The 19,430-nt window shown below is 37.1% G+C and overlaps 1 protein-coding gene across 6 annotated transcripts in view; it reads left to right on the top strand.

Moving 5' to 3' along the window:
• pld2 (phospholipase D2) overlaps positions 1-19,430 on the top strand; it is a 37,398-nt gene that overhangs the window by 1,593 nt on the left and 16,375 nt on the right. For 3 of the 6 annotated variants that reach the window (XM_048188124.1, XM_048188120.1, XM_048188123.1), the window contains exons 2-15: positions 7,518-7,646; positions 9,404-9,531; positions 9,604-9,746; positions 9,852-9,945; positions 10,034-10,099; positions 10,664-10,722; positions 10,842-10,976; positions 15,587-15,697; positions 15,786-15,929; positions 16,048-16,131; positions 17,550-17,628; positions 17,789-17,899; positions 18,048-18,230; positions 18,353-18,509. In XM_048188124.1, the coding sequence (XP_048044081.1) occupies positions 7,541-7,646; positions 9,404-9,531; positions 9,604-9,746; positions 9,852-9,945; positions 10,034-10,099; positions 10,664-10,722; positions 10,842-10,976; positions 15,587-15,697; positions 15,786-15,929; positions 16,048-16,131; positions 17,550-17,628; positions 17,789-17,899; positions 18,048-18,230; positions 18,353-18,509 (1,600 nt within the window). In that variant the 5' untranslated portion in view covers positions 7,518-7,540. Of the gene's footprint in view, positions 1-3,685; positions 3,841-7,489; positions 7,647-9,403; positions 9,532-9,603; positions 9,747-9,851; positions 9,946-10,033; positions 10,100-10,663; positions 10,723-10,841; positions 10,977-15,586; positions 15,698-15,785; positions 15,930-16,047; positions 16,132-17,549; positions 17,629-17,788; positions 17,900-18,047; positions 18,231-18,352; positions 18,510-19,430 lie in introns of those variants that run through there. The other 3 variants (XM_048188119.1, XM_048188122.1, XM_048188121.1) reach the window with 3 other exon arrangements.

Raw genomic sequence — 19,430 nt, 5'->3', positions numbered from 1 at the left:
GTGAAATATAGTGTTAAATCATTTTACTCATACATGGTTTTATGATTGGTTTAATCTGCTATCTTTTTGTATGTTTATGATTTGTTTATATCTCCCTCCCTTTCTAGTTTACTTTAACTTCTCTCTCTCCCACTGTTTGTGTAATGTTTCACCTGAAACCTGGTTGCCTGGCAACAGTGGGCATAGTCAGCCAGTGTAACACCCTCTCTCTGTATAGCCTACTGTTCTCAAATATTTGAGCTTATAATACATAGGCTATTATTACAATTTAAAAGTTTTCTATTTTAATTTATAATTTATTACATTATTAACAATGTAATGGCAAAGCTGAATTTTCAGTCTTTAGTGTCACATGATTCTTCAGAAATAATTTTAATATGCTAATTTGGTGCGCATGAAACATTGTTCTTATTACCATCAATGTTGAAAACAGTTGTGCTGCTGTATGTTTTTGTGGAAACTGTGACAATTTCAGGATTTTTTCAGGGTTCTTTGATGACTAGAAAGTTTAAAAGATTAGCATTTATTGGAAATAGAAATCTTTTGCAACAATCAATTTAATCAATAATATTAATTTCTTTTAAAACAAAATGTTTGTCAGAAATGTCAGTGTTGATGTCAGAGTCATATCCAGTGTCGTCGTTACAGAACCTCAGAGACATGGTTAATATTATATTACCTAAGGTATCTTACTCTGTTAATTACTTACAACAGCACTATTTCACAGCCTGTTCCTGGAGGTTCCCCACAATGTTATGGATGCCTCGCTTGCCAGACGCTCCTATTTCAGGTGTTGATGTCTCTACTAATGCGCTGATGAGTTGAATTAGGTTTGATTAGGGAGATATCCAAAATGTGTGCTTTTGTGGGCCCTGCTGGAACAGGATTGGGAACCAGTCTCATATCCGTAACTTCGAATGTGCTTACTTCCATACTATATAGTTGGCAAAAAAACAGTATGTGAGCCAAACAGTGTGTTTGAATTCATAGTATTCATTAAATAGCAGGTGAAAAGTTCACAGATGTCTTACTACTTCCGGCAAGATTCTGAAGTGCACATCTGATGGACTTTTTGGGTGCATTCCACTTCGCTTTTAGACATACACTCACAAACTTCACTAAGAATTTCCCCTCAGGGGAATGCCCGCAACCGTTTTGAAGTGGGTTTTACTTTAAGTAGGTGAGGGAAGTTTATGCTGATAGAACCTCGTCCCCTCGATTTTGACCGAAGGAGCGAGTTTACTCCAATGTACACTTCAAGCAGCTCTATATCCCACAATTCAACTTGATTGTGACGTCACAGCAGATCACATTAACTGTATGATATATTAATTGTTTAAAGAATTAATCGCTTAAGTGTATAATATATTAATTATGTATTAATTATAAATTTAATCGCACAATACTTGTAGCTACCTTATGTTCAAAGTCAAAGTTTATACTATTAATGTTTTTTTTTCCTTTGTATAATTTTATTTTCTCCAACAGCCTTTAGGCTATATCTATAGGATTTTATATATTTTCTCCAACAATTTACATGTGTATTGAAAGGTGCATAAGTAAAAAAGGAGGTATAAAATAATAAATCAGCTCTATAGTGAATTCCAAGTGATCAAGGGCTTAGTGCACTCCATTTAAACCTTTTGCAAGATTTCCGCCAGTAGTGCGCACTCGTGCAACGTAAGCAACGCCGTAGCTACGTCGTAGGTTGTGTGCAGCAGCCTATAGAGGGTATGCACGTGACGTCAATGTCGACCGTTACGACTGCGGTCACGCCCACTGAGTGGCAAAAGACTGAGCGGCATCATTGGTTTTCAGCGTGAATGCAGCAAAAAACACACAAAATACATCCAAAACGGGAAAGAGCTTTGTGATTGACTGTACAAATAGCTTTGACACAAACCCTGAGGTATATATTTAAAAACTGCTGAAACCAACAGAAAAAAGAAGAAAATGGATCGCAATTCTCAGAAACAACAATTAAATATAAATTAAATATTTTCCATCTTATATTCTGCATAATTGGGTGTTTTTAAATAAACACTGACAAAAACTATACTATAAAACTATATATGTTTTAGGGCTGGACAATATGACGATATATATATAACATTGATATAAGTGATTACGTGGATTTAAACCTACCTATATTGTAGTTATATAAAATATTCACAGGCAGATTTGCTTGTATTTCCCCGGTGTCGAAATCAGGCACATATAAATGTCAGGAAACACGACTCCTGGCTGCATGTCAATATCCATGGATTAGGTTTATTTGACAAGTTGTGAGAAACATTTTCGAGTCCAACCTTTAGTGTAATTCGTTTGTTTTACTCGCGTTTTCGCAGTTTCCTCTATTAAATCCAGTCATGCAGCAGGTTCTTTTGCCACTCAGTCCAGCTGAAGGAGCGCGCTTTCGGCGGGAAAGTGACGTCGATGCATACCCTCTATAGGCTGATTTATACTTCTGCGTCGGACCTACGCCTGAAGAGGTGCACGTCAGACTACAGGCTGATTTATACTTCTGCGTCGAGTGTACGGCGTAGGTTGTTTTTACTACGCGTAGCCTACGATGTAGCCTGACCATAGACTGTAAAAAAAGATGGACGACGCGACGCCGCTTCCTTCCATTGTAATGAACTGAGGCCAAAATGGCTGACGATGGGCGCTGACATGTTACGCAAAAACGTCATAAAAAAAAAAGGTTTGCAACCTGGGCATGCGCAGAAGGTATCGTCCGTGGAACCGGAGGCGGAGCCGCTGTATCAAACTTCCGCCCAGAGGACTGCGTCATCATTCATGTATTTTAAATAGACTATAAAAATTATACACAATTTAAAATTCTACCTATAAAATAATAGGCTATTCTGTTTCTAGAGCAATAATATTTTTGAGACCGCAAATTCAGTAGATAAACTCAATATAATGCCACTAGAAACAACTCTAAATCGTCAGAAACGGTCCTGCCATTTTAAATCAAGTTCAACTAACGTTACAGGAGATCGATTGCTGTAATTAGAGTAAGCTATCATTAGTTTTGTCCTGCTAATTATTATTTTATACCCATAAAAATAATAAGTAACTGCGAGATAACGATCACCTGCTTTTTCCCGACATGGTTAACATTAGGTGTGTTATCTTAACTAATAACATTTATTAATTAGCTTATAACGCCCACATTTAATGTTACAGAGAAAAAGTTCAGTGATCCGTCAGATCCTGTAGGTTAGTAGGCTACAGATTCTGTTAGTACAGTTTACTGCTGAACAACTCATTTTGTTGGTGTTAAATAACAAAGGAATCGAAAATTAACGGTTAATACATCTTCAATATCCCTCGAAGCTCCGACAGTCCTCAGACAAGCTGTCAATCAACTTCGAATCATGACGACACGCCCCGTTTTTATAGCATCAAATTTCTAGCTAAAATCTAAATCATCACAAAAACGAACAATTGAATATATATCAGCGTGATAACAATTACCTTAAATGACCAAAACCATCTTTCAGAAAGTTTTATTTGAAGCAGAATTTATTTTTAAGTTTTCACTTAAGTCTCATTCGTCTGCATTGAGCGGGCGGGGTTTATGACCTGTACTGCATCCAGCCACCAGGGGGCGATCAAAGAGCCCGCAGCTTCACTTTTCAGGACGTATGAGACACACCCGAGCCTGACGTGCACATCTTCAAAAATGTAACAACGCGTCAATTCTACGCGGACCGCAAGCGCTGTGATTGGTCTGCTAGAACCCCTCCCTCGGGTCAAAAAACTGGCGTGGAGCACTCGGAGAAGAGCAAGCCTTTTCAGCTTACATAAGAATGAAAAAACACTCTGTTTCAGGTGACACATGCAGTCATACTGTAACAAAAGTCGTTACCTATTTGCCGCTTCTCTGCCGTTTCTTTATGTAAGCTTCTCTGACAACGTACATGACAAGCTGCTTCTTCTTCGGCTTTTGTTTTGATACTCAACATTACTGTGGAAACTGCCTACTAGTGGTCTGCATGCACGTCGATGCGGACAACGACGCAGAAGTATAAATGAACACAGAGGCATAGCCTACGGTGCAGAGGCTCCGGCATAGGTCTGACGCAGAAGTATAAATCAGCCTTATGTCGTAGGCTACGCGTGGTACAAAAAGCCTACGGCGTACACTCGACGCAGAAGTATAAATCAGCCTTATGGCGTAGCTTGACGTGCACCTCTCCAAACATGTAACAACGCATCAATTCTACACAGAGCGTAAGCGCTGTGATTGGTTTGCTTGGTTTGTCTTGAGGGACTTGGAGCATTTCCTCATATGCCAGTGGACGCTGCCTACTAGTGGTCTGCATTTGTAATTGCACGGCACAGAAGTATAAATGAAAACCGATGCATAGCCTACAGCGTAGAGGCTACAGCATAGGTCTGTGGGCTGTGTAGCACGCGTAGCCTATGGCATAGCCTGACATGCACCTCTCCAAAATTGTAACAACGCGTCAATTCTACACGGACCACAAGTGCTGTGATTGGTCTGCTAGAAACTGCGCTCACTGCTGGGTTCAGCGCAGCCCTTCAGATACAAAGCGATTTGCGCTACGCTGGCCAGAGCAAAGTATGCAGAATTTTCCAAACTTGTAGCAGGAGTTCTATACGTCTAGTCATTTGATTGTTGTGCCATCTTTACGACAGTGTGATTCACTGAAGGAACCTGTAGGGGGAGCTTCGCAAATCTTACTGAGTTCCGCTTTAAATAAGCAGGGTGCGCGCTGCAGTTCCTTTTTTTTTTTTTACCACAGATTTACATTAGAAAATGGTGGGGCACTGTAGAGCTGGGCAGGGCTCAGGCACCCGCTGCCACTTAGTATCATAATACACACCTGCCGAAGCCATACGTTAAATTTTAATATACCCTGTTCACTTTGCGACTTAAATAGTCTAGGAAATCCAAAAATATTTGTTACAGAATGCTGAACACATTTACAATTTATAATTGATTCAGTTTATATAGAGGTCTATATATTTTGGATGAATATTTTGGTGGGTCTCTGCCCAAATATAGACGAGCTGCCGCTGGTACCTGCTGTACAGTAGGGAGTTTTGTACGCAGTGACTGTACTACATGACTTTAGAAGTAAAATCCACTGTCAAATCAGCTGAAATCAATCAGTTATCAATTTTATTTCCTTTTTCTCTTTTTATTTGTCTACTCTCAACCTAAGAATCATTTATATCTTATGAACAAAAGAAGGAAGAGGTAACCTCATAGTGAATCATCTGTGCCACAGCTGGAGTGCAGTTTTTTTATTGCTAGAATGTTGTGCTCCTTTGTTTAATGGCGAAGTTGCTTTAGAAATACAATGCCATTCAGCCCAAAGTCATTCTGGATTGAGTCCAACTGCCACAAGCGCTTTAGCTTTTTTGTCCTAGTTATTTTTACTTGTGCTTAAATGAATACAGATTATGTGATGATAACAACAGTGCAGACAAATCCTGCACCTGTGAATATAAAATACATGTACAGCAATAACAATAATTAATGTTATTTAATCATACATCTTTTCATATTATGCCATGCGGCTTAAGTTGCTTTACAATTAAATTGCATATAAACTGTCAAAATATGAAACGTGCATGTATAAAAAAACAGCAAATAACAGAACCAACCAAAATAATAAAAGGTAAATAATACATCATAGAAGGAATACAAAGAAGATTATGGAATTACTGTTTTCCAATCAGAAGAACCTCAAATAATATTACAAAAAGCATATAGAAGATAAAATCTGTTAGATTTATCTTGATGATACAGCTGGTTAGATGATTCTTTAGTTCCTGGAGCTCCACAACCGGCTATTAAATGTGTGAACTTAGTGTTGGAAGCCCAGATCTCTGTCCATCTCTCTCCTATATGCAGCATTTTTTAACCCTCTGGTGCTGTCAAAAATGACCAAATTTTTCAATGAAATGAATGTACTACATTTTAGTTCGATATTGTTTTTATTTCATATTTTGTATTTTTAGGGGAGTTTATTGTACTAAATTATATTTATGGAATAGTAATGATCCATTTATTATGTGTTAATCTTTTTGAGCATATACAGACCTGAAAATGAAATTTCCAACTTAAACTGTCCCAAATCTTGAATGTTTTGGAGCACAGACTTAAAGGGTTAGTTCACTCAAAAATGAAAATTCTGTCATTTATTACTGTTATATCTGTTATTTATTACCCTCATGCCGTTCCACACCCGTAAGACCTTTGTTCATCTTCGAAACACAAATTAAGATATTTTAGTTGAAATCCGATGGCTCCGTGAGGCCTCCATAGGGAGCAATGGACACTTCCTCTCTCAAGATCCACAAAGGTACTAAAAACATATTTAAATCAGTTCATGTGAGTTCAGTGGTTCAATATTAATATTATAAAGTGACGAGAATATTTTTTGGTGCACCAAAAAAAACAAAATAATGACTTATTTAGTGATGGCCGATTTTCAAAACAATGCTTCAGGAAGCTTCGGAGCATAAATGAAACAGTGTATTGAATCATGATTCAGATCGCGTGTCAAACTGCCAACGGCTGAAATCACGTGACTTTGGTGCTCCGAACAGCAGATTCGACACACTTATTCATTTGTGCTCAGAAGCTTCCTGAAGCAGTGTTTTGAAATCGGCCATCACTAAATAAGTCATTATTTTGTTTTTTTTGGCTCTCCCAAAATATTCTTGTCGCTTTATGATATTAATATTGAACCACTGTACTCACATGAACTGATTTAAATATGGTTTTAGTACCTTTGTGGATCTTGAGAGAGGAAGTGTCATTACTCCCTATGGAGGCCTCACGGAGCCATCAGATTTCAAACAAAAATATCTTAATTTGTGTTCCGAAGATTAACGAAGGTCTTACGGGTGTGGAACGGCATGAGGGTGAGTAATTAATGACAGAATTTTCATTTTTGGGTGAACTAACCCTTTAAGTTTGGTCTCTCTTAAAGAAGACACTTGGCAGATTATTGTTGAAGTAATAAAAATAAAAAAGTGAAACAAAAAAAGTTGTAGAAGTTATTATGAACAAAACAAAAATACTATTTTTAAATTTTATTTGAAATATGTTTTACAAAACTAAGCAAGTTTGAGTTTGAATTATAAGACCGTTATCTAAAAAAAAAAAAAAGAGCTTTCAGTGAGATTTTGTTTTGGGCCCTGTACCAAACATTTCCGCTATATGAAATTCGCTTCCCATTCATTTCCAATGCGTTCATTTTTGATAGCAAATAGTACTATTACTATTGTGAAGTGTGACTATTTTTTTCAGGACCATTTAACCTTTTCAAATCATGTACATGGGATAAAAAGGAAGTAAAAGCATATTTTTTTTGTTTGTTTGTTTTTTGATGTGGTTAATAGTTTGCTTGCTTCTAGTATCTAGATTTATGTCATGATAACGTTTGCATTTTGTAAACTATGTTGAAAAAACAAAGTGAATTTCCTCGTTTGTGTGTAGGTGTTAGTTTGTTGGTGTGTTTACACAGGTGTGTCGTGGTCCAGAAGCCTTATGGCTAGTCCTGAGACGAATGCAGCTCAAAGGTGGCGGACATGTGTGGACACCGTGCTGTGCAACCTTACTGAGGATCAGCTGAAATCTATCAAAAACAACAGTGGTGAGACAAATCACATACAATAGTGTTTAACAGATCACAAAGTTTGAACCCTGCCTGTAACTAAGTAAACCCAAAGACCTTGATCGATTAGTACATGTGTTTTTGCTTTGAGCTGGAATAAGCACCCATTGTGCACACAGTTTTCATTGGCTTTTTAGCTTGTTGTTCATTGCTTGCCCCATAGCTATGATTACCATGTAAATACTTTGCATACCATCCTGCTGCCTTTCCACACCCTGATGAACAAATTCAAAACAGCTTATTGGAGTTTTTAGTCTGTTTTATTGTTTTAATAGTTTAGACATTTAATATTAACATTTTATCACTTTTAAATGGAACAAGATTAAAATAATTATTGGTTTATTGGTGTTTGCTAAAATTGTAATATTAGCGCATTACTATTTATGGAGTGTGGACTATATTGGACAGGACAGGTGAGCACGATGCAGTCAGAATTCTGACTTTCCAAGAGCACAACAGATTTTTTTATATATATTTTATATTTGTCACAAGGACTGCCTACTGTTCCGTGACTCAGACTCATGTTTACAGTTTATATTTGCAGGAACAGTGTCATGTACCAAGAACACAGAATGTTTTCTGATATAGACAATCAAAACCTATAAGAATATTTTATAGAAACAAGGTCTTAGATGTGATCAAATAATTCCAGTGCTCAGTTTGTCATTGCAACTAAGGAATTTCAGGGGACAGGCATAATGCTTGTGACATTTTCTTATTTTATTACAAAACAAAAACAGTTATTAGTTATTTGCTTCACAATTCACAGTTAACCTACAGACTTCTTTTCAATCACTGATCTGTCACTTAGGACAAAAGATTATTTATGCCACATCCGCATGTCAGTCATGCTGTAAGATCAGGTATTGAAAGTTTCACAATGGGTCGTTGTACTTCCCTGTGAATTTTTTTTTTTTTTTTTTGAAACATGTAGAATGCAGAGAGAGGATTGACTGGCTTCACAGCTGTTTTCTCTCATTCACATACTTCTGGAAGGATTGTGTTCTTGAGCACAACACTGAAACTGAGTTACTCGTCTGATCTTTGACTTCTGGTCACACAACATTGTTGATACTGAGGCCTGTCACAGTGGCTGTTCTTCAAAACAAAAGAGGAACAGAGGGGCCAAAGTCGGGGATTCAAAATCTAATTTTTTAACTGAAAAAAACAAACAAAGGATCATTATGGTAAATCTGTGACACTGATCATGTGACTCTTTGTACAAACGGCCAGATGTTCTTCCATTAAAGCACAAGAAGATGCTCTTTGGATAACTTTAAATCATACTGGAGAACACGATTATCAGGCTCTACCAGAGTTGTAGTCGAGACCAGCTCATTCGAGTCTGAATCAATACCGAGTTCAAAAGCACGACAAGACCAAGACCATGAAAATATGGTCTTTAAATCCGAGTCCAAGAGCATATTTTTATGGCCTTGGTCTTGTTATGGAATTGAGAGCATGTGGACTCTGACTCAAATGAGCTGGTCTCATTCAACACCCTTCTGGTCTCGGTCTTGACTACAACACTGGGTTTAACACAAAATTGTGGAGTTCATGCAATGTGAGTGCTGCGTTCATTAAAACAGAAGTTCGTGATGATTTTTCAATTAGATTTTTCGCTTATATTGTTTTGCTGATTATTTATTATGGCATTTTTAGTATTAAATTATTCAAATAAAAAAGTGTTTTCATAATAGTGGCTTTATTTTTGTCTTTCCGTGTCTCTCTATCAGAGGAGCGTGACTTTTTTGTGGTACATCATCTGGCAGACCTGAAGGAGGGAGCCATCTCTCCTCTCCTTAATGGCACACCTATCACCTGCAAAGTGGAAAACATGGAGCGATACACCACCCGCTCCAAGGTGCGTTTGTGGGTTTGTATTTAACAGTGTATTGTTGCATCATACCTGACAGTCTAAATATCCCGTTTGTAGGTACACGTGTGCACTTTGTACACAGTCCGTCTGACACATGGTGAGTTCACATGGACGGTGAAAAAAAAGTACAAGCACTTCCAGGAGCTCCACAGAGACCTGTACAAACACAAAGTGTTGCTGCAGTTCTTGCCTCTGGGGAGGTGATTGCACTCACACAAACATGCAAATTCACAATGCTTCATTTGTTTGCCCTGGAGTTTTGACCTGGTGTTTTCATTTTTCATTTTGCTTGTGATTTGAATTAGATTTGCCATTCAGAGGCAACAGCTGGCAGGTTTGACAGAGGACATGCCGACTTTACATGGAACCGATAGAATCAGGAGAACGTCTAGCAAACCGGTACATATGTACTAAAGCAAAGCATCACTTCCCTCCTAAAGTTGCACACCCAATGTGTGTACAAGATGTTTTTATTTGTGTTTTCCAGAAATATCTGGAGGAGTATTTAAACAACTTGCTAGAAAACACCTTCTACAAGAACTATCATGTGATGGTGAGAAGCTTACATGCACATGCTTTATAAGTAAATGCATATAATTACCCTACCCCGTAAAATAAACATAATTTTAAAAACAAAATACAAATTATATTAAAAATAAATTTTAATTTGACTGGTATGTGTTTTCTATGGTTTAACTATGTTTTTAACTAATATTCATATACGTTTCTACTTAATATACTGACAGTTCTCCATCTTTCACTATTGGGTCTACTGAATAATAATAATAATAATAATGCATATGTTTTTATTGTTAAAGTCTAATAATTTAGTTATTGTGTCAAAAAGCTGTATTAAACACGTTTCTGCGTATAGGCTATTGGACAACATAATAATAACTGTTATTGTATTAGGTATTGTATTATTGGTTAATCTGTAATGTGTCCAAAAATGTCCCTGGATGTCTTTTTGTCAGATTTAGCTAAATTCTGGAGACAGTTTTGTCTTTGAAGTGTATCCAAGATGATCTCCTCACACACTCATACATAAATTCAAAGTTACAGAGGATTGTGGTTGTACACATGCATACTAAAGAGTGTGTGTATATTGTGCTCTCAGTTAGACTTCCTGGCAATCAGTCCGCTGTCCTTCATCAGAGACCTTGGACCCAAAGGCCTGTGAGTACAGACTGTGTATTTCTTTTTTGATTTTAATACTATTCCATTGTTGCTTAAATGTATTTCTGTAACTCTCTTTTTTTAGTTTTTGTTTGTTGTTTTTTTGTTTTTTGTCTCAGAGAAGGCTATATTCTGAAACGGTCTGGGGGTCACCGCATCCAGGGGCTCAACTGTATCGGACACCATCAGTTCTGCTTCCGCTGGTCCCGCCGCTGGCTTGTGGTGAAGGATTCGTTCCTCCTGTACATGTCCAGGTGGGTTCTAGTCAAGTCATCTTCATTTATATAGCGCTTTTCACAAAACAGATTGTTTCAAAGCAGCTTCACAGTGATAATAGGAAAACTAATGGACAGTGGTTGTTTTGGCTTTACAGCAGCTCTAAGAAAAAGTTAGGTCACACTTTACTTGAAGGGGTGTGCATAAGACTGACATGACCCCTTCATAATCATGACATGACACATGTAATGAATATGAAGGAGGTTTTATGCATGTTTATGACAACCGTCATTAAATGTCATTCGCTCAGTTATGTCATTTTTAATGCAAAGATGAAATTGTTTGAGATGTCTGTGTTATGACAACTTGACATGAACCAATACATCATAACCTGTCAGTGTTTTTGTCATGACAACTTGACATTGTTTAGCTTCATAAGTTAACATTACATTAAAGGTGCCCTAGAACCAGTTTTTACAAGATGTAATATAAGTCTAAGGTGCCCCCTGAATGTGTCTGTGAAGTTTCAGCTCAAAATACCCCATAGATCTTTTTTATTCATTTTTTTAACTGCCTATTTTGGGGCATCATTAACTATGCACCGATTCGGGCTGTGGCCCCTTTAAATCACGCGCTCCCTGCCCCCCCGAGCTCTCGACTATAATACTGTGCAAGTTCACACAGCTAATATAACCCTCAAATGGATCTTTACAAGATGTTCATCATGCATACTGCATGCATGCGTCGGACCATGTGAGTATAGTATTTATTTGGATGTTTACATTTGATTCTGAATGAGTTTGATTGTGCTCCGTGGCTAACGGGCTAAAGCTAACATTACACACTGTTGGAGAGATTTATAAAGAATGAAGTTGTGTTTATGAATTATACAGACTGCAAGTGTTTGAAAATGAAAACAGCTCTCTTGTCTCCGGGAATACAGTAATAAACGATGGTAACTTTAACCACATTTAACAGTACATTAGCAACATGCTAACGAAACATTTCGAAAGACAATTCACAAATATCACTAAAAATATGATGTAATCATGGATCATGTCAGTTATTATTGCTCCATCTGCCATTTTTCGCTATTGTCCTTGCTTGCTTACCTAGTCTGATGATTCAGCTGTGCACAGATACAGACATTAATACTGGCTTGTGTAATGCCTTGAACATGAGCTGGCATATGCAAATATTGGGGGCGTACATATTAATGATCCCGACTGTTACGTAACAGTCGTGTTATGTTGAGATTCGCCTGTTCTTCAGAGGTCTTTTAAACAAATGAGATTTACACAAGAAGGAGGAAACAATGGAGTTTGAAACTCAATGTATGTATTTTCCATTTACTGAATTCTTGTTATTCAACTATGTCAAGATAAATTCATTTTTTGATTCTAGTTTCAGTTCCTTTAAACTGTCATGTGGTTGTTTTTGACATTGGCTGTCATGAGGCCATTATAATAGTGTCATGAATATTTTGTAAAATTGTTAATTATTAACTTAGGGGCCGCTTAAATGACACCCTTTTGACTGAAAACAGAAGACTTTCAATGCGTTCTTGCCGTTCATTTATGTGTTTAGTTTATAGGGTATGTGTGTTTGAATGTGTATGTGCGCAGACGCTTAGTCCTTTTTACAAAATGACATTGCTAAATTACTTAATTAGTCGTTTCCGCGGACCCGTGCAAACTGGAATCATTTTGATAATGTTTTATCTATGCATAGGGAAGGGAAAGGAAAGGAAAGGAAAGGAAAGGAGGCCTTCACAGGGGATAGTTTAGCTGACACTTCAGGGCTGCATCGTATCTAGGCACAGGTCCTTCATTTCAACTGGATAAGGCCTGTATCTGGCAGACAACGGCAAACCTCGGGATAAACAGAGAGAGACTAATATTAGCATAGACGCCATTCTTCTTATGATGCAGTGAGTACATCAGGTGTTATGGGATGTGTTCCCGGTTCTGGCTGATCTAATTTATGCAGCCTAACAATTAACATGATTTGAATTATAGAAGTAGATAATGTGTTATTTGTATGCCAGGTTAAATAGATGTGTTTTTAGTCTAGATTTAAACTGACAGTGTGTCTGCTTCCCGAACAATGCTAGAAAGACTGTTTCAAAGTTTAGATGCTAAAAAAAAGGAAAAGGATCTACCGCCTGCAGATGATTTTGATATTCTAGTTAATATCAACTGGCCTGTATTCTGAGATCGCAATAGACGTGAAGAACTATAATGCGTTAAGAGCTCGCTCAGGTACCGTGGAGCTAAACCATTTAGTGCTTTGTAAGTAATTAGTGTTGGGCGATATGCTCATACACAATATTATTGAACGCATTTACTCATTTATTTAATTATTTACATTATTTTATTATTTTGCGAGCAAAAGTATGGAAACTAAGCAAAACAATGCTGTTTTTGTATAATGGTTTAAGAATGATGCATCTCTTTTATAACAAACACTCTTGAATATTTGTAAATGGATCACCTTGCAATTAAATTTTGATGTGGGATGTAGTTTTGTAGTCTGTTTTGAAAACATTTTTCATTGAACAGTCCTCAATCCTGATACGCGCGTGTCGGTGTCACAAGTATGTGCTGATGTCATGATGAAATTAGGTAAGGCAAATGAATTATAGGTCCTAATATTAATCTGATAATAATACTAGCCTGATGATAATAATAATAATAACAAAAATAATAATAATTTAGTACATTCATGGAAAAACGAGCCAATTATCATCTTGATACTATCATCTGTCGGCACAACCCTAATGAGTTTAAAACAAAACAAATGTACCCACATGTGTCCTGTTATCTCATCTGACTGTTACCTCACATTGCTTCATGCTATTTTCTTTTGTTTCATGTTACAGCATGCCTTTATATAAAAGCTGTGAATGGATGAGAACACACAGCCACTTCTTTTCACAAGCAATTATTTTCTTTTTAATTTACCAGCTATTTTTAATTTGTTGTCCATCAGCATGAGTCAGATTTTTCAGAACCCTTTATTGTCCTGTGGCAAACCTTTAATTTTACCCTCAGAAAATGCTGATTACCACAGATGCTAGACAAAACATGTTTCATTTATGCAATATTATACAATGTAGGATAGAAAGGATTGTTTCCCAAAACAAATATTGATCTCTCACAGCCTGCAGCTTACTTCCAGCATCAAAATCACACAAGGTTATTGAAAGTTTAAAGATGTAGTTGGAGATAATGTAGGAGTTGGTGCTTGGACTAGAAGCCTGTCAGACAGGTTATACTATACGAGTTACAGAGGTCATCAGTGTTGTGTCATTAATCAGAGTAGTCACTAGGTGTTTAAAGGACAATCACAAGTGTGTATCTCTAATACGATTTAAAATAAATTTGCACATGTCAGGAGTGTCACATTTAACCACTTAGTTGCACAGCACTGAATGCCTTTGTCAGTGTTTTAACTGCATTTTAAAATATTTCAGGAATTAAATGACTCATAATTTTTCCTTCCACTTTTGTAGCTTGAGTCTGTTTAGGTTAGTTGCAGTAACCATGCATCATGTCTGTATGCCAAATAGGCCAAACAATTCTAGAAAACACAACCGTTTCCTTGAAAACAGAGGTGAAACTTTGCCCAGCCCTTTATTGTGTGCTAGTAAAAAGCCCTGAGGGCAGTGCTTGAAGTGGGCCGGTACGCAGTCATCTGTAGCATACCCTCACTTTTTCTTGCATACCGGCATTTCTCACATGTTGCCGGTACTCTGACCGCCCCATGATAAAATATATTTGCCTGACATTGACAACCTCAGGGTCTTTCCAGTGCTTAGTGAAATTTCATGCTCGTGCTTGTTTACATATCTTCATAAAGAGCAATCAGAGGTGTTGTCTCTTTGGCTGACTGGCCTCATCTGGGTGTGTGGACCTCCTCTTCATATGTTGTTTATATATATATAAAACTTTCTTTCAACACTCTTGCACTATTTTACACTCTTGTGTATTTGAAAGAGGTCTCTTATACTCATCAAGGCTGCATTTATTTGATCAAAAATATAGTAAAAACAGAAACATTATTGAATATTATTACAATTTATTTAAATGTATTTTAAAATGTAATTTATTCCTGTGATGGCAAAGCTGAATTTTCAGCATCATTACTCCAGTCTTCGGTGTCACATGATCTTTCAGAAATCATTCTAATGTGCTGATTTGGTGCTCAGGAAACATTTCTTATGATTAATGTTAAAAAAAATTGTGCTGGTTAATATTTTGAGATTCTTTGATGACTAAGAAAGTTAGAGAGAGCATTTATTTATTTACATATATCTTTACTATTACTTTTGATCATTTTAATGCATCCTTGCTGAAGAAAGTCTTAATTTCCTTAAAAATAAATAAATAAATAAATAAAATGATCCCAGACTTTTAAACAGTAGTGTATAATAAATGTGAACCTGACAAAATTATTTTGTTCTTTGTATTGTTTTTGAAATCATACATTTATACTTTTTATTCTGTGTATAAAATGTTGCTGGAGTCTGCTCTGAATAGACTCAGCATTTTTTTATTGTTTATAACAATACTCATATTTAATGTGGATTAATAATTAATGTTACATTCTAATGTGTTTTGTAATTGATTTTTGTTGTTGTGAGCAGAGATCCCGGCAATGTGTCGTTTGTTCTGCTGTTTGACCCTGAGCTGAAAGTGTTGGTTGGACGTGTTTACACTGATACCAAGTATGGTGTCTGCATTGAGAACTTCAGCAGGTAAAACACTGGAGTCTGAGGACCAATATCAGGAAGTCTTCCCACTACTGATACAGACTATTACAGAGCTGGTGTGTGTGTTTTGTAGGAAGCTGGTGATTAAGTGCAGTAGCTACAGGCAGGCCCAGTGGTGGAGTCACGAGATTCGGAGTCTCTCTGAGCGCTGTGATTTCCACCAGACCCATCGCTTCGAAGGCTTCGCCCCACCCAGGCCGGACACCCTCACAAAGTGGTGTGTGCATTTACATAATATGTCCTTGGATGTATTTATATTCAAAGAAGATTGATTGATTGACTAGTAAGTGTAATGAAGTGAGTATTGATTAAATGACTTACTGGTTTATTGACAGGTATGTTAACGGGAATGGCTATTTCTCAGACCTGGCTGATGCACTGGAACAGGCCAAGGAGGAGATCTTCATCACTGATTGGTGGTCAGTGTGCTACCACACACACGTGTACAGTACATGTCACATAGTGTCAACAGCTATGTTTCCATCCATCTATTTTAATGCGCATTTTGGGAAATCACATAAAAAACACTGGATGGAAATGCCAAAATGCACATAAATTCTAAAAATGTGCATAAAAAATGTATGCGCTCAATTTAATTAAACTTTTTATCCGACAAGAAAACATGAGCATAAACTATGACGGAAACACATTTACTGAATAAATTTCTTTGCTGCGTGTTAAAAAAGACGTGACTTTGTGATGGGACGGTATAACTGGACCAACCAGCAGACTGATCTTGTTACACAGCATAGTATATATATGCACAGCATACATCAGTATAGGCTAATGACATCCCAGAACTGTCTTACTTGACTTCCAAACAGCAGGCTTTGCTTCTGAAAGTAAGATAACTTTATTCTGTTTCATCTGCACACTCTGAGGCACAAGTAAATTATTATATACAAAGTTATTATATGCAGCAGCTTCCTACTGCAGCAATTTCCGTTTTTCTTAGTGATATTTAGTGCCAGTTTATCAGGATGTGACGATTTTGTTCTCTTCAGCTCACTGGATGGAAACGGTGCTTTATTCGCAAATGTTTTATGCGATATTCCAATTTTGCACACATCGCAATATTGGATGTGTGTGGTATATATACAATCCAGACTTACTGCTTCCACCATGTTGACATTGCTGTGTGACCCACAATATTGGTTGCATCACTGTTCTATTCCATTAATGCAATTGATGATTGTACAATGATGACTTACGAATGATGCATTCTTTGAAACACAGGACATCTAGGTATTTTTACCTGTGGACATACTACTCATGTGCCTTACTGCTTTTCGTATGCTATACACTTCAATTCAAGGGTTTGGGATCAGTGAGTTTTAAGGACATATAAATTGATCAAAAGTGACAGTAAAGACATTTATAATATTACAGAAGATTTGGATCTAATGTTACAATAATGTTACAAAATAATTGTTTCTATTTAAATCAGTATATTAGAGTGATTTCTGAAGGATCATGTGACACTAAAGACTGGAGTAATGATGCTGAAAATTCAGCTTTGCCATCCCAGGAATAAATTACAATTAAAAAATATTCAAATAGACAGTTTTTAAATTGTAATGATATTTTATTTTACATTTTATTTGACTTGGTGAGCACAAGAGACTTCTTTTAAAGACATTAGCAAATTTTACAAACTCCAAATTTTTTAACTGTAGCATACTAGCGAAGTACACTTATGCGGATGCTGGGAATATCTGAGATTCAGTTGTACAATACTGTGATGTTAATGTTCTGTATGTTGTCATATTATATTTCATGTGTTGAAAATAGATGTGTGATTGAAAGTGTTGTAAAGACTGTAGTTTTCTCTCTACAGGCTCAGTCCAGAGATTTTCCTCAAACGTCCAGCTACAGGAACATACTGGCGCTTGGACAAGATTCTCAAACGCAAAGCAGTATGGGGGAAAGCCCTTTTATATTACATTTATTCCTTTGTACATTTAATACATTTTCTCCCATATCTATCTCAAAATGCAGTCCTAACTATGTAAGTGTTTAAAATATGTTGATGGCCATGAACTCTAACATTACCTGGTGTGTGTGTGTGGTGTTTAGGAACAGGGAGTGAAGGTGTGTGTGTTGTTGTATAAGGAGGTGGAACTGGCTCTGGGTATCAATAGCGGCTATAGCAAGAGAAAACTGATGAACCTGCACCCCAATATAAAGGTCTGATGTACTACAAACATCTGCTCATACTGCTGTTCTCTTCTCCCTCTCAATTTTGTCCTGCTTTTTACATCATGGAAGCTGTCTTAATGTGTTCTTTTTCCGGGAAATGTTATAGATGATTCATTCTATATCCCTTTTGCCCTAGGTGATGCGTCACCCTGATCATGTGGCCTCAGTTGTGTTCCTCTGGGCCCATCACGAGAAAATGGTTGCCATCGACCAATCAGTGGCCTTTGTGGGTGGGTTGGATCTTGCGTTTGGGAGGTGGGATGACAGCGACTATAGGCTGAGTGATTTGGAACCCCAGAAACCGGCCAATCATGCAGAGGTACAGTTGTGACCAGTAGACATGATGGTATCCTTAAATGATCCCATACTCTTCATCTGTCCCTGTTTAATTTTTCTATTTTACCTTCCCTCTCCCTCTCCCTCTCCCTCTTTCTCACTCAGTCTGATACTGTAGATGGCCCTGCAGTTCCTCTGACAGAATCTGCGTCAGAGTGTGAGGATGAAGTCGATCTGAGCTGTAATGCCCTCTTGTGGCTGGGAAAAGATTACAGCAACTTTATCAAGAGAGATTGGACACAGCTGGATCAACCCTATCAAGGTACACAGTCCAACGTAGACTTACATAATTACTTGCATATATTTTTAATCACCCCTCTAACACTTGAATATCTTTTTATAAATATAATTTTTTAATTACAACCTAGTTTGGACTTTATATATTAGATGCGGGAAATATTCGCTTTATTTTAAGTTTATAGTGACATATATAATGTCTATATAGAAACTCAGATAAGCTATATGCATTGCTTGTTGTCAAACAAGATCTCTTTGTCTGCTAGATAACATTATATATATACAGTATCTCACAGAAGTGAGTACACCCCTCACATTTTTGTAAATATTTTATTATGTCTTTTCATGTGACAACACTGAAGAAATGACACTTTGCTACAATGTAAAGTAGTGAGTGTACAGCTTGTATAACAGTGTAAATTTGCTGTCCCCTCAAAATAACTCAACACACAGCCATTAATGTCTAAACCGCTGGCCACAAAAATGAGTACACCCCTAAGTGAAGATGTCCAAATTGGGCCCAAAGTGTCAATATTAACACTGGAGTCCTCTTCCACTCCTCCATGACAACATCACGGAGCTGGTGGATGTTAGAGACCTTGCGCTCCTCTGTATTTCTGTATTGCAGAGCAGAGTAAGTACTTTTAAGTAAAGAATGTCTGCAGAGTATGTTTGCAAAAAAGAACTCTAAAGGTTTAAATCTATCTTGAGTTTCTTCTTTAAAGAAATAATAACTTGGGGTTGAAAGTAATAACACTACAATACAAATGTTTTTGTAAATTAAAACAAAGGGGGAGGGGGGAGGTGGGCCTTGATTCGGAGAGGAGGGGGGCCTTGGCGTAAAAAAGGTTGGGAACCACTGGCCTACGCCATCTTTATGTAGAGCAACAATTCTTTTTTTCAGATCCTCAGAGAGTTCTTTGCCATGAGGTGCCATGTTGAACTT

This window comes from Megalobrama amblycephala, linkage group LG4 (genome assembly GCF_018812025.1).
Source record: "Megalobrama amblycephala isolate DHTTF-2021 linkage group LG4, ASM1881202v1, whole genome shotgun sequence".
NCBI lineage: Eukaryota > Metazoa > Chordata > Actinopteri > Cypriniformes > Xenocyprididae > Megalobrama > Megalobrama amblycephala.
The sequence above is the reverse complement of the archived record's forward strand: the minus strand, read 5'-3'. Positions and strand labels throughout refer to the sequence as shown.